This window comes from Pipistrellus kuhlii, unplaced genomic scaffold (assembly GCF_014108245.1).
Source record: "Pipistrellus kuhlii isolate mPipKuh1 unplaced genomic scaffold, mPipKuh1.p scaffold_m20_p_42, whole genome shotgun sequence".
Taxonomy (NCBI): domain Eukaryota; kingdom Metazoa; phylum Chordata; class Mammalia; order Chiroptera; family Vespertilionidae; genus Pipistrellus; species Pipistrellus kuhlii.
In genome coordinates this window covers 729,916-742,920 of record NW_023425543.1, presented here as the reverse complement: position 1 = coordinate 742,920, position 13,005 = coordinate 729,916, and the positions used below count along the sequence as shown (strand labels likewise).

At 53.3% G+C, this 13,005-nt stretch overlaps 1 protein-coding gene across 7 annotated transcripts in view; it reads right to left on the bottom strand.

The window, feature by feature from the left end:
- Nucleotides 1-13,005, bottom strand: part of NTRK3 (neurotrophic receptor tyrosine kinase 3) — a 170,811-nt gene that overhangs the window by 47,078 nt on the left and 110,728 nt on the right. Inside the window, exons 14-15 of one of the 7 annotated variants that reach the window (XM_036411847.2) lie at nt 4,956-5,090; nt 1,776-3,758 (exon numbers count right to left, since the gene is read on the bottom strand). The exons of 5 other annotated variants lie outside the window; for them this stretch is intronic. In XM_036411847.2, the coding sequence (XP_036267740.1) occupies nt 3,640-3,758; nt 4,956-5,090 (254 nt within the window). In that variant the 3' untranslated portion in view covers nt 1,776-3,639. Of the gene's footprint in view, nt 1-1,775; nt 3,759-4,955; nt 5,091-13,005 lie in introns of those variants that run through there. One more of the 7 variants, XM_036411848.2, reaches the window with a different exon arrangement.

The window sequence follows — 13,005 nt, the reverse complement described above, 5'->3', positions numbered from 1 at the left end:
CCTCAGCCAGCCAGGATGTCTCCTGCAGGGCTGTTCTCTGAGGAGCTGGAGACTCGGCCTTTCCCCTCCACCTCCCATGGTCCCAAAGCCTTTCCAGATCGGGCCTGCACAGACCTGGTCATGCTGTGGGCTGGAGGCCTTTGACACAGACTCTGGGCCGTCAGCATCCTCTGTGCCCTGTAGGATCCGTGCTTCTCAGAGGTCCTCACGAAAGCCAGCACGCCCCACAGCTTCCTCGTCCTCCCAGTTCTCTTCATCCCCCACCCAGAGCACTCAGCACCTGAACACGGCATTCATTCCCACCCTCTTCAAAATGTGGGGGTGAGGAGGACCCACCCCCTCACGTACACACCCAGCAGCTCATGACAGGAGGCACCAGTGCCCTGACGGAACGGGACAGGATACAGAGAGGGGAGACCTTGTCTCCCGAACAAGAGCTGGCATCCCAATGGGAAAAGGGGGTCACTCCAGGAAAGCTTTACCCACAGAGGAGGAGGAAGAATTGGGATTGAAATCCTACCCAGATGGGCCTCAGAACCCGCTGGCATCTCTGAAGCGCCCCAGAAGCAGACAAAGAACCTTATCTCTTGTCAGTACTTCTCCTGCGACTCACTTTTGGGACCAAGTAGGACTGGAGGAGGCAGCTTCTTTAGCTCTGGGAGTAAGTACACTGTCAGATCCAGACTATTTTCCTGGAGGTGGGAAGTGCGGGGGTGGGAACGAGACTTCTAAAGGCGAACTCTGAGTCAGAGCCAGCCGAGGGACCTGGGGGCTGCAGGCAGTTTCACCCACGTCACCAGTGGCAGCGTGGGCAGTGGTGGGCGGCAGAGCTGGGAGGGTGGCTCCCCATCCCTTTATCCCCTGCTACTGCTGCCCTGGGGAGTTTTCCCTCTGTCCCTTCTGGGGAGCCTAAGAGGAAGGTATTATGGGTTACAGAAGGCATTTCCACCTTTCCGGCCGTGACGGAGCCCAGGACCAAGAACATAGAAGTGCCCAGCTAGCCTGCTGTTCACAGCAGGACCACAGGACTCCCTCACCTCCCTCTCGGGCAGCCCAAACGAGACCTGCCATGAGCCCATGAGCGTTTAGCCCACACGAGAGAGAGGGGTAGGGAAGGAGGAGGAGGAGGAGGGGGAGGAGGAGGAGGAAGAGGAGAGAGAGAGAATGTGTATGTGTTTGCATGCATGGGGTGTCTCTATAAATGATCCGCATGTTGGCCCATCGTCCTCTGGGCAAGCTCACCCAAGGCCCACAGGGAGGAGATAAACCTCTCCCATCCCACTGGTTTGCTGGTGCATTAAAGATACAGGAACCGCCATCCCCACTCTCAGACCCCCCTCCCCACATCCACTCTGAAGGAAGGGTCTCCACAAGCCTTGGCGCTCGGACAACACAAGAATCCCCAGCCACCAAGAAGTCAAGAGTCTCAGTCGCTTGAGTAGTGTCCGGGGGGTCAGGAGGAATCTGACTTCTGCCTCTTGTGCTGTGTGGCCCCGGGTGAACCACTTGACCTCTCTGTGCCTGTAATTCCTTCTTAGTAAGATGAGGAAGCACTTCACAGGATGGACTTGACCTATCTGAAGGTGCCTCAATGACAGCCACCGAAGGAACAGACTATAAACACCTTTGGAAACAGGACTTGGGCTCAGAAACTTCTTTAAAAGATTAACAGTAAAATGGGGGGGGGGGGGGCTGAGGGGGAAGGCGCTAGCTTAGAACTTCTATATCTTCCATATTCTTTGCAAAATTGCCAAATAAGAGGTCTGATCCAGCCATTTCATTAGAAAATAAAGTGTTTATTAAGAAACTATACACTGAACACTCCTATAAGTCTCTGTGGAAACACAACGCCCCATTGTGATAGCACAAGGTGAGGAAAATGGCAGAGTAAAAGATGCTGGATGGATGGAGCCTGGGAGGCTGGAAATGAGGTAATGATCACAATAATTAAAAACATCACCCTCAAGCTCGCGCCTTAAAGCCGCACTCAGGAGGAGGCCTGGCCCAGGGGCTGGCGGGACACAGTGGGGAACAGCCTGACACGAAGCAGGGGGCGCAGGGTGGTGGGGAGCTGGGAGGGGCCGGACAAGCACACACCTCGTGTGGCCCTGGAGAGACCCCGAATCCCCGGATGATACTTGGGACTCGGGTGCCTGGGAGACCACCCCAGATACTGGGCAAGAACATGGAGTCTGTAAACCCCATGGGAGCGTCTGCAGAATCACGCTGGGCGTTTGGTACGAAGAGCCACCATGCACGCACAGGACCAGGACCTCAATCCTAAGAGGGAATCCTCACCACCCCCAGGCAAGTCTGCCCAAGGCGGAGACTCTGTGACCGAGTGCTGTGCATCGCCACCCAAACTCCGTGGGTTCAATCCCCCACCATGGGGCTCCAGGCCCGCCCCGGCGGAGGCACCTGCTCCAGGCTCTCCACCACCCGGGGGCAGCCGGGGCTGACTCCCCACAACAGAGGTACCGTGGCGGTGGTCGCTGGGCCCACGCCAAAGCCCTCTCACCACTGTGGCAGCAAATCTGGGAGAGGTTCAGACCTTACAACTGTGCCCCCTTTAAAAAAAAAAAAAAAAAATCAAAGCAGGGGACCTCCGCGTTGGGAGAGGGCAGTCGTGGGGAAAGGCCTGAGCCAGAGCCAGCAAGGTGCGCGCACATCGTGACCAGGGAGCAGGATGACACTTCCACTGGCGCCACGGGAGGGGTTGGGGGAGGCCTGGTTTTACTTCTCTTCCCCTTCAGCTCCTCTTGGCCTTGACGTGGTGATTCCACTGGGTTCCACAAGTGCTCAGAGTCAAGAACCAGTGAAACGGGGAAGAGACAGAATCCTGGGATCACGGACTACCAGAAAGGGCCTTGGTCCCTGGTCGGCCAGTCCACAGGCAGGACCTCCTGCAGCCCCAGGTGCCAGGGAGGACCCCGGGGTCCTACCCTCCGAGGAGTTTCTAACGCCACACGCACTGGGGGCCGCTCCAGAGAAGAGGAAGCAGGGGGAACTGTGTCCAAAAATACACGGTCTGGTTTTCTCCACCAAAAATAAAAGCGCAGAGAACACCTGGGTTTTCACTCGTTCCTCTGAGGCCTAATCTGGCGCCAATGCTCGGGCCTGGCTCCCCCTCCTCGCACCGCCGGCTCCACCTCTGCTTAGATGCTCTTCCCCACCGGAGGCTGCGGGTGACGAGGTGGCTCAGAGATGAGCCAGGGAGACCCCCGGCTTCCAGGCAGGGCAAGTGAGGCCGGAGCGAAGCTGGACTTCAGCAGGCTTGCTTGTGATGGCTGGGTCTTTTTTTGCAAAGAAAGAGAATGGCTAGCGTGTTTACAGGATGGTTCCTGGTGCACAGGTCTGGAATTCTCTTTATTGGCTCTAAAGATGGCGTCGGGAGCTGCCTCGGAGGCCAGACAAAGAGGTACACAGTGATGGCTGGAGGGAGAGGGCAGCCCTGCAGGGTGGATGGGGAACTCCCGTCTCGGTGGTGGTCAAGGGTGCAGGCACCCATGGCTCATGCAGTTTCTACTTAGCATCCCCGGATCCAAAGAGAACAAGGCCTAGAGCTTCCAACCTCTCAGAAGGGCCAGCCTACCCAGGCGGCATCAGAACAGGGAGGCTTTAAAAGGAGTTTTGTTTTTTTTAAAAGCCATGACGTCCTTTGCTGAAATAAACATTGACATCCTCAACATAGATGCCATGGTTAAGAGGCTTGGAATGTCCAGGAAGGCTTATTGGATTCAACATAATTTCTCTGAAACCTATAAAAAACAGAAACAAAAACAAAACAGAAAAACAGAAAAAGGCAAAATAAAGTAAAAAGCCAAAACCCCCAAAGAAGACCAAAACTAGGAGGGCAAACAGAGAGGGAGCTGGGAAGGGGGAAGAACGGGAGATGCGGGCACAGAGGTACTGGGAATGGCACCGTGAACTGGCAGCCAAAGGGCAGGAGAGGAGGAAATTAACTGAAAACCACGCGTGGTCAGAGAAACCGGAAGCTCTCCGTTTTGCTGCAGCCTCCGTTGAACCCCGGAAGGGAAGTGAGCAAAGTATCGGGGGCGTGGCCTCGGCTTCTCAGTGGGAGGAAGCCCTGCTGAAGCCCTGAAGGGAGGACGCTTTCTCCGAACTGACGTTCTGAGGGGACAGGAGGGCCATTTCTAACCCGAGCTGGAGTGACACAGACCACCCTGGGGGGGAGAGGAGGGAACGCTGCACTTCCAAGCCTGCCGCCCTTTTCTCCTGGCCTTTTCCTCTCATTTCACCAGGAAAGGGTAGGAAGGGAAGGCTTCCATGGCAGCTCAGCTCCGTCACGGCCACACTGCCATGGATGCGTGGGGGTGTCCAGCGAGGGGGGGTTCCTGATTGCATCTCCAGGAGGAGGTGTTTCTGTTAACATCAGGTCAAGACGAGGTTGGTAAAATAGTGTCTATAGAAAGTGTGTTGGTTTGCCTGTGCATCACGGGCAGCTGGAGGTGGGAAGATGATGGAGAGAGACTCAATAGGCTGCGTTGAGACTTCTCCCTCCTTCTCATCTAAACAGAGTGGAGTCATCTTGGATGTGGGGAGCCCCGCTCTGCAGGAAGCAGGCTCGGGTTTGTGAAGATAGAAGGAACCTCCCTTGTAGGATATCATGTTTAGAGAGAGGGTCCGTTTCAAGATGTGACGTTTCCGGGATGGCTGCCCGCTGCTGACGGGGCAAAGGGCTTTCCTGGGTCTGGGCAGCCTGCCCCGAGGGCTGGGACACCTCTGCTCCTCTCCAGGCCCTCACACAGCCCTCACCGAGGCCTCTGAAGCATCCTACCCTGGAAGGCTCTTCCAAGCTAAGGGATGTTAGTACCAACCCCACACGGGCACCTCTGGGGCGTATGGAGACTCAGTGAGGTCTTAAGATCATAAGAATCAACACTGGCCGGGGGAGGGGTCTGTTACGCATTCAAAAGCCAAAGGAGGTAACTCACCATGTGACCTTGGGTAAGACACTTCCCCACTCTGGACCTCAGGTTCCTCATATATATAGTGAGTTGATGGGACTAGATGGTCTCTATTGTCCTTCAAGTTTAATATCCCATGATTGTCTATGTTTGAAAAGACCCCTGGCAGAAGAGGCAGACAGTTAATGGTCAGTTTTGAGCCCTGAGTGCAAAAACACAGGGAAGTACCGTTCTTGAGTGCACAGTGCCAGGCAGAAACCCAGGTGCTGCCAGCCCCTGCTCTCACGCTGCTTGACCTGCAGGGCACCTGGTTTATTTTAGCGTAAAGTCTAGCTGGCATCCTCTGAGTGTGGCAAGGTGGCATTCAAGAACTGCGCGAGGGAGTCAGGAGAAGGACCCGCCATCACCTGGCCTCTGTCAGCCCCTTTCCCTAACGTGCTGGTCCCTCTCCCCATGGGGCCAGGGCAGCCTGGGCTCCTGCCGTCACTGCTATCTGGGTGGTTCCTCGAGCTGGAAGGAGGATTCCTAGGACCTGGGAGATAACCCTGCAGGTCCCAAGACCCTCTTTCTGGCACCTTCTCTCCCATAGAAGAAATTCAGCTCATCTCTAGAGGAAAACAAGTACAAGGATGGGAGAGGGAAGACGAGTGGGGGTGTTCGGCTCCTTAAAATCTTCCTTGCCTTCGTTAGGACATAAAGGCCGGAGAAACAAAAGCGGTTGCTTCGCCAGGGAAACACAGACTACAGCGCCCGTGACCAGCGGCATGGCCGCTTGAGAGAGAAGTCTCCTCTGGAGGCCATCAGCGTCCATGGCCCCGGGAGGCTCTGGGGCAGGCCCATCAGCGGCAGGGCCAAGCCGGTCAGCCTCTGCCAAGGTCCCCGAAGCTGCCTCCGTGCTCACAGGCCTTTTCCCATATGAGCAGGATCTGAGGTTTGTTTTCTCTGGAACTCTTTTCCAGGTGGAGCCTTTCCAAGATTCTAATGCTGGAGTCTGATAGCATAAGAGGCAGTGCTCCAACATCCTCCCCTCCTCCCCTCCTCCCCTCCTCCCCAGAACAGCCCGGAGCAGAAAGGAAAAGTCATCTGCTGGGGGAGGGCAGGAAAGGCCAGGGCCACTGGGGACATGGCCGGGAAAGGGACAGCGGGGGCGGGGAGGCCAAGAGGAACAAATACTCTCCGAAGAAGACCTCGCCCACCCTGGCTCAGGGTCCCCACGTCCGACCTTCTCCTCCATCTGTCGACTGCGTTCCCCGAAGTCACCCAGCGCAAAGCTACTCGCAAGCCTCCTGGAGCTCAGAACAAAGCCCGGGCCCCCGGGACTGTCTAGGTGCATGTTTCCAGAGAAGCGAGCCAGGGACTCTGGGATCATTTCGGGAAGGGGAAGGGGGGCTGTGAAGACAGGCCAGCGAGAAGGGGCGCTGCATGCCCCCAAGGGTTGGATGAGAGGTCTGGGGGCCAATTCCACTGAACCAAGAGCTGGTTACGGCTTCATGGGCAAGTCCTTTAAAATTCATGGCTGCAAAAGATGGACCAGCCCCTATGGCTGTGCAAGACAGAGGAGGCCTAGACCTCCAGACTTCTGCTTTCCTGATCGTCTCCCCTCCCGCTGTCACCCGGCCGCGCCCACACTCCAGGACTCGGAGTCCAGCACCTGCCAGTGAGGAGATGGTCCCCGAATCTTCTGCCTACAAGTTCCTCATCCCACGCAGGAGTCTCTAGGCCTCTTTTCTGTCCTTGCTTCCTCCTTTTATTGTCTGACAACTTTATTACCTAACTCCATAAAGTGGTTTAGGTTATGGCCTTGATAAAAGGCCCAATACCAAATGGAGCTCACTATTGGATTATTTTCCAACATTTCCTCCTCAAATGTATTTGTCTGTCATCCCAAAGTTCTATTTGCCGTAATGCTCAGAACTTACACAGCACGGGCTGAGAGAGGCGCGCCTTACGCCCGAGAGTGGGTGGAAGCACACAGGAGCCCGGCACTGGGCGGCTTAACAACAGGGAAGAGAAGGCACGGAGCAATTCAGATCCTTGTCAAACAGAGAGTGAGAGCAGGAGAGGCTAGCAGGTCAGATGTTGGATGTGGGGAGCCTGCTCTGCATCCCACCGCGGTCAAGGACATTATGGCCTCAGCATTCCCAACTTTCCTCAAGGGGTAAGAAGAGGTGAAGCGTTTGAACATGCTTCCTGCAGATATGGGCTGAGGAAGTGGCCCCTGGCAATGCCCAGATAGGACAATTCTCCCATCAGACACAGCGCCGACCACCCTGGAACCCAAAGATCACTGCCATTTCCCTTGATATCTTTAAAAGTTGATATTATTAACTCCATTTTATGTATGGGAAAACTGAGGCTCTATAATATTTGTTTAGAACACCCCGGTTATGGTCCCTATTTTGTGGGTGAGGAAACCAAGGAGCCAGGAGGATCCAGGACTCAGGCCAGGCTGCCAGTGAATGAGCTGCAGGCAGCTTGAAGGCGGGCTCTCTCTGTCCCGCTCCGGTGCATTCTGGGAGTTGGGCTCAGCTACACGCACACCCAATAGGAAGCACATCTCCCGGCTCTACCTACTTCCCTCCCGATGGACTGGGATTTCACAACTAGAAAACCTGTTTTTCGGAGCCATGTGACATGACTGGCACATGTGTGTCTGTGTGTGAATCACATTATTTTGAGGTTCTACTCTAGTTAGCATCTTGGCGTTTGCAAAGCGTTTCTTCTTCTGAAAACTTTAAATAAGAATTGCATTTGCCTCAAAACAACTCTGTGAGGCAGGAAGAGAAATAACATTGTAATGCCTCCTGCCCCCAGCCTGACCACAGGCTCCCCCGGAACCAGTCCACGGGTCCATCTGCTCCCCCAGGGAGCCCAGGAAAAACAAGACTCCTATGAATCAAAACAGCCAGGCTCTAGAAAGCCAGCAATGACAACTAGATGGCCGACAGGTGAATCGCAGCCTAGCACAACAGCGGAGGTACACTACAAACACACAAATCAGACTCCCCAGGCAAACGGAAGAGTGAGGGGGTCCAGGGAGATCAGAAAGCCGGTCCAAACCAGGCACTCAATGCGTCCCAAACACTCAGGCAGCATTTTGCAAAACCCTCCCAGGCAGAGGGAGGACGTTAAATCTATCCAAGGCAGCAGGCCAGGACATAAATCCTAGTTCTACGCCATCTCACAGAGGAAAGTACACCTAGGGTTGTGAAGAGGACAAGGAAGATAAAGATTATTGAATTGCTTGACTAATTCTTCACTGAGGCAACCAGATGTTACCCACGCCTTTGTTTTTTGCAGCTGGCAGATGAGGAGGATAAACAGAATGTTCTGGGTCTAACTCTGACAACGAGATGGAGATCAACTCGGAGAGCCAGCTACGGCTACCTCCGAGCTGTGAGCTGGGAAGCAATGCTAGGAGCTTTCTATCCGTTGACTAAACTGTTCACACTGCTTTGCAGAGAGCCGAGGCCCCAAAGGTAAGCTCTATGTTCCCTAGAGAAAAGCCGTAGCTGGCCCGTCCTGAGGGACTGTTTTATACCAGGCACTGTTGTGAGCACCTGCCAGGTTTTACTTCCTTTACTTATTTTTCTTTAAAAAAAAAAAAAAAAAAAAATCGTTGTTATTGAGAGTACTACAGATCAGAAAAACCGAGGCACAGAGAGGTTAAGTAACCTTCCCAATGTTCCACAGCAACTAGGAGGCAAAGCTGAGATTTGGAGCCAAGTGAGATGCCTCTAGCAGCCACACACCTAACGTCCACCGACCCTCCCGAAGCAAGAGGACCATATAACCGGCTTCAACCAGGGACCCACACACGGCGAAAGCCAATGGGACATATGGAGGCATGAACGTGTTCTCTGTAAGGAAAAGACAAACCTGATGACAACCTCAAGGGAGTCAACAGTCACAGGGTGTGGGGAGCCAACTGCAGTGATATATTCAGATTTAGCTTCCTTTCTTTCCTTTTACACTGAGATTCCACCCAATGACTATTTTTAAAATGGAAGTCTCCATGGCAATTGGGAGGAAGGGAAACTGGTCACAGAGCCCCTCGGAGATGCTTGCCCAGTCAAGAGCAGAATCCCTTGCTTGAGGGCCACATATTCCTCAGAAAAGCCAAGCAGGACAAGGAGCATCTTTCTTAGCCTCCCTGGCTTTCCTGGGGTGTGTCTGCTGTGCCCTTGACTTGACACCAGGCTCTACCTAACCAGTGATCTCCCTCGGCATCTGTGCCATCCTCCACTGGTCTGATGCCCTATACTTCCTGGTCATAATCTCCTTCACGCTTACCTGCTACCTCCATCCTCAAGGTGCCTCCAGGCACCCGTGACCTCCCAGAGGGACTATGCCAGACTATCTGATTTTTAGATGATTCTAAGGCTTCCCAAGTATGATAATGCTAAAACAAAAGGTGGAGAATACACACAGGAGGATCCCAAGAGACTTTCTGCATGTGCCACAGACAACAGGAAAAGGGTGGCCCAGAAAACAGGCACATAAACTTCCATGTGAGCAAGAAAAGCGGAGTGCTTTTCCGCAATGGAAACTCCGAACAATGCAGCCCAGAAAAGAGACCAGAAAAGACTGCAAAGTATTCCTTGACAATATGGTCTCAATATGTGCTCCCGTGGCCAAAAATGCCAACACACTGCCAAGCATTATCAAAACAGCTAATGGAAAAACAGCATACTGCCTTAATCTTGTGCAAATTCAAGTCACATTTGCATCAAGCAGAGTGCATACACCACTGCCTTCCACCCAGAAGGCAGGAGGGTGAGTGATCCTATGAACCAGGAGGTAGGGTTCAATTCCAGGTCAGGGCACATGCTGGGCTTGCAGGGTCGATCCCCAGTAGGGGATGTGCATTCTCCCTCATCATTGATGTTTCTCTCTCTCTCTCTCTCTCTCTCTCTCTCTCTCTCTCTCTCTCTCTCTCTCTCCCTCTCCCCTCTCCCCTCTCCCCTCTCCCCTCTCCCCTCTCCCCTCTCCCCTCTCCCCTCTCCCTTCCTCTCTGAAATCAATAAAAATATATTTTTAGAAAAGATATGAAAAATCTAGGGAAGGCTAAAGGGAGAGTAAACATTTAGAAATAGCAGATGTAGAGAGAGTGTGAGAGGCCAAACTTAAAAGTTCCGTGGGACTCAGAGTTGGCATGCAGGGTGACTATGAATAATGTCAAAGTTGTGGGTATTGAACTAGGGGCAGGATTGATTCAAGTGAATGATGATCTTGCCAGCATTCAACTCCTCTTGCTCTGTGCCAGCAGCAGGAATGGATAGCATTTATCCCGGCATCAGGGTACCCCATATGCCGTATCACTGAATCCTCCCAATGCTTAACACAAGGGCATTTATTATTGTCATCTTACAGAAGAGAAAAATGAGGCCTGTGAGCTTAAGTAATTTTTATGAATATAGGGCAGTATAGCTAGGATTTAAATCTACATTTGTGCAACTCTGCATCCTCTGCCCAGTGAGCAAAGAACTCTGGGTATTGACCCAGGGTTCCTTGCTCACTGGGGTCCACCCCCATCAGGCACACCCGCACTGGTTTTCCTCACTGATACTCTCTGTGCCAACAGAGAGGCCTGAGGACAGGCTGCCATGTCTCCCTGAGGAGGAATCAGGCACCTATGGGCTTGGCCTCCAGGTCAGTCAAGATGTCTGGTGGCCCCAGAGAGGCACAGAAAGAAATGATGTCACCACCTAGGACGAAAGTCTTGTGGGGACAGGCTTCCCCTGCCAGTCACTCCAAAGAGCCATCAGTGACTCTATCCGTGGGTCTGGCAGTGGGCCTGTCTCTAAAGCAGAGATTTTCAACACTTTTCATCTCACCACACACATAAGCTTATTACTATTACATAGCACTTCAAAAATTACATATTTTGCTGACCTGACAAGAAAAACAGAAAATAATTTTAATTCATTCAAATCGGATGACTATTGTTGTGTTGGCTGTTGTCACTGTTTTTCTTTGACAGTCTAAGGGAAGAGGGGTCAGTGTGCCTGACTACACAGTCAGGCATTGCATCTCTTAAGCATTCTTGCAGCAGGCTGGTTGACAATGGCTGCTCCAAAGCCTAGAATTTATCTGCCATACGGGTCTCCGCGGATTCCTTCCCAGAGGGGCCTGATGGACTCTCCCATCGCAGACTGTGGCTGGGAAAGCACGCTTTCACTGTAAACCTGTAGACTCCATGAACGGAAAGGCCACATAAGCCCTAGGTGCTAGGTAATGCATCCCTCTGAAGAGGCCTCTCTGGTCTTCTCCAAGTCCTGGAAAAACCCCCAGCTAACATCCACAGAAAGACGCCATGGGGGATCTCTCCCTCTTACCGACATGAACTCAGGCCCTCACTTCGCACACCGCTACTCCATGTCTGCACCTCAATCTGCATAACACCCCATTTTCCTTCAGCTAAGAATGTTACCCGTGAACATATTCATAACCCAGCGGACACAGGGCCGACCAGAGCACAACGGGCTGTCTAGGAAGACCTCTCCTCCCTGAACACGCTGATGCTAAGAGGCGGACAGGATACACAGCACTTCCCAAACTGATGTACGGAGGAACCCTTCCTTCAAGAGCTCCTCACGGGACCAGCAGAGATCTGTGGGACGTAAATAATACACAGCGTCTGCAACTATCAAAATAGCCCTGACTGTAAGGGGGGAAAAAATGCTCAGGAGCAAACCCAGAAGGCAGCAGGGTGAGTGATCGAACAGGAATATTTCAGTCAGCCAATAAAATACTTTCCCACACCTCTTCTAATTATCCCAGGCTTTTCTCTCCTTCTCTCCCACTCTCTCCATAAGCGTGAACCTCAAGAAAGGGGTGTAAATTACACGGGGACGAAACCTCTGCGGCCATCAGTCTTAAACGTCTCAGGTGTCCTACATCGCAAAGTGCTTCTCCGATTAGCGACTGAGGCAGCGTTTCTCGGGCACCTGGCGCAGCGCTGTGCCTCCCGGTGCCTGTGGGCAGACTGATAGCCATCGCCGTGCACACCCACAGGCCACGTGAAAGGAGCACTGGTGGCGAGTCCTGGCCTCGGCTCAGAGGTGGCAGCTCCAAGGCGAACAGCACAGGTGGCTGCCGTTGGACCGAGAAGCCCCACAGGATGGCCAGGTTCTGGGGCTTGAAGAAGCAGCAAGCATCTCCTTGGATGTGAAAAATGTACCAGGATATCGGGGGCTTTAACACTGAGACTGATGTCAAAACACGTGTGAGCTAGGAAACATGCACATATATGGAAACATGCACATACATGGAAACATGCAGAGCCACACAATTGGACTTATGCATACACACACGGATCTAAGGAAACCAAAGTATTTCCCTATAATGGAAAGAAAGAGGTAAAAGGAAGATAAGGCACCTGGGTCTAATTCTACCGATGCGCTAAGCCACAGTGTACCCTGGGACAGGTGTCTTTGCCACTCAGAGGCCCAGTTTCCCCACAGGACTGCACAGAATCAGTACTCGCTACGATCGCTTGTGCATCTGAACCAGTGACAGGCTGGCCGGCCCACACGCAGACCACGAACCAGGCCGAACAGCTCCCAATGATCCCAATGCAGACGCCCGAGGACACAGACCTGGGGCCCAGGGAACCAGGTGACCTGTAAGCGCCTCCTGTTTTGGATTCTCTGACCACTGAGTAAGTCTGCTCTCCTGTCTTCACCCCTGTGCCCTGGCAGGTTCCTGGAGGCAGTGAAGGTACGCTGCTGGGGAAGTGGGCTCGGCCCTCGGTGATTCAGCATGTTAAACAGATGCGCCAGCCCCTCCGGTCCATGCTCCATTATTCATTCAGTCCTATCAGTTACTGAAATAGGATCCTGACCACTACCGGGAAATGGGATAAATCAGATCCACCTTCGTGAGCACTGCCTCCTTTTGCTGGAAGATTCCTTTTCCATTAGCAGCAGCTCAGATGTCCCAGGCTTCACAGACCAGCCCCATCCTGGAGCAAAGGAAGACTGAAGGACAGGGAGGTCCACACTCAGCTAACGGGGGGCGGGCCTTTCCCTCAGTCTGCCCAGGGACAGCAGTGCGTCTGCTGGGAAGAGAGCTG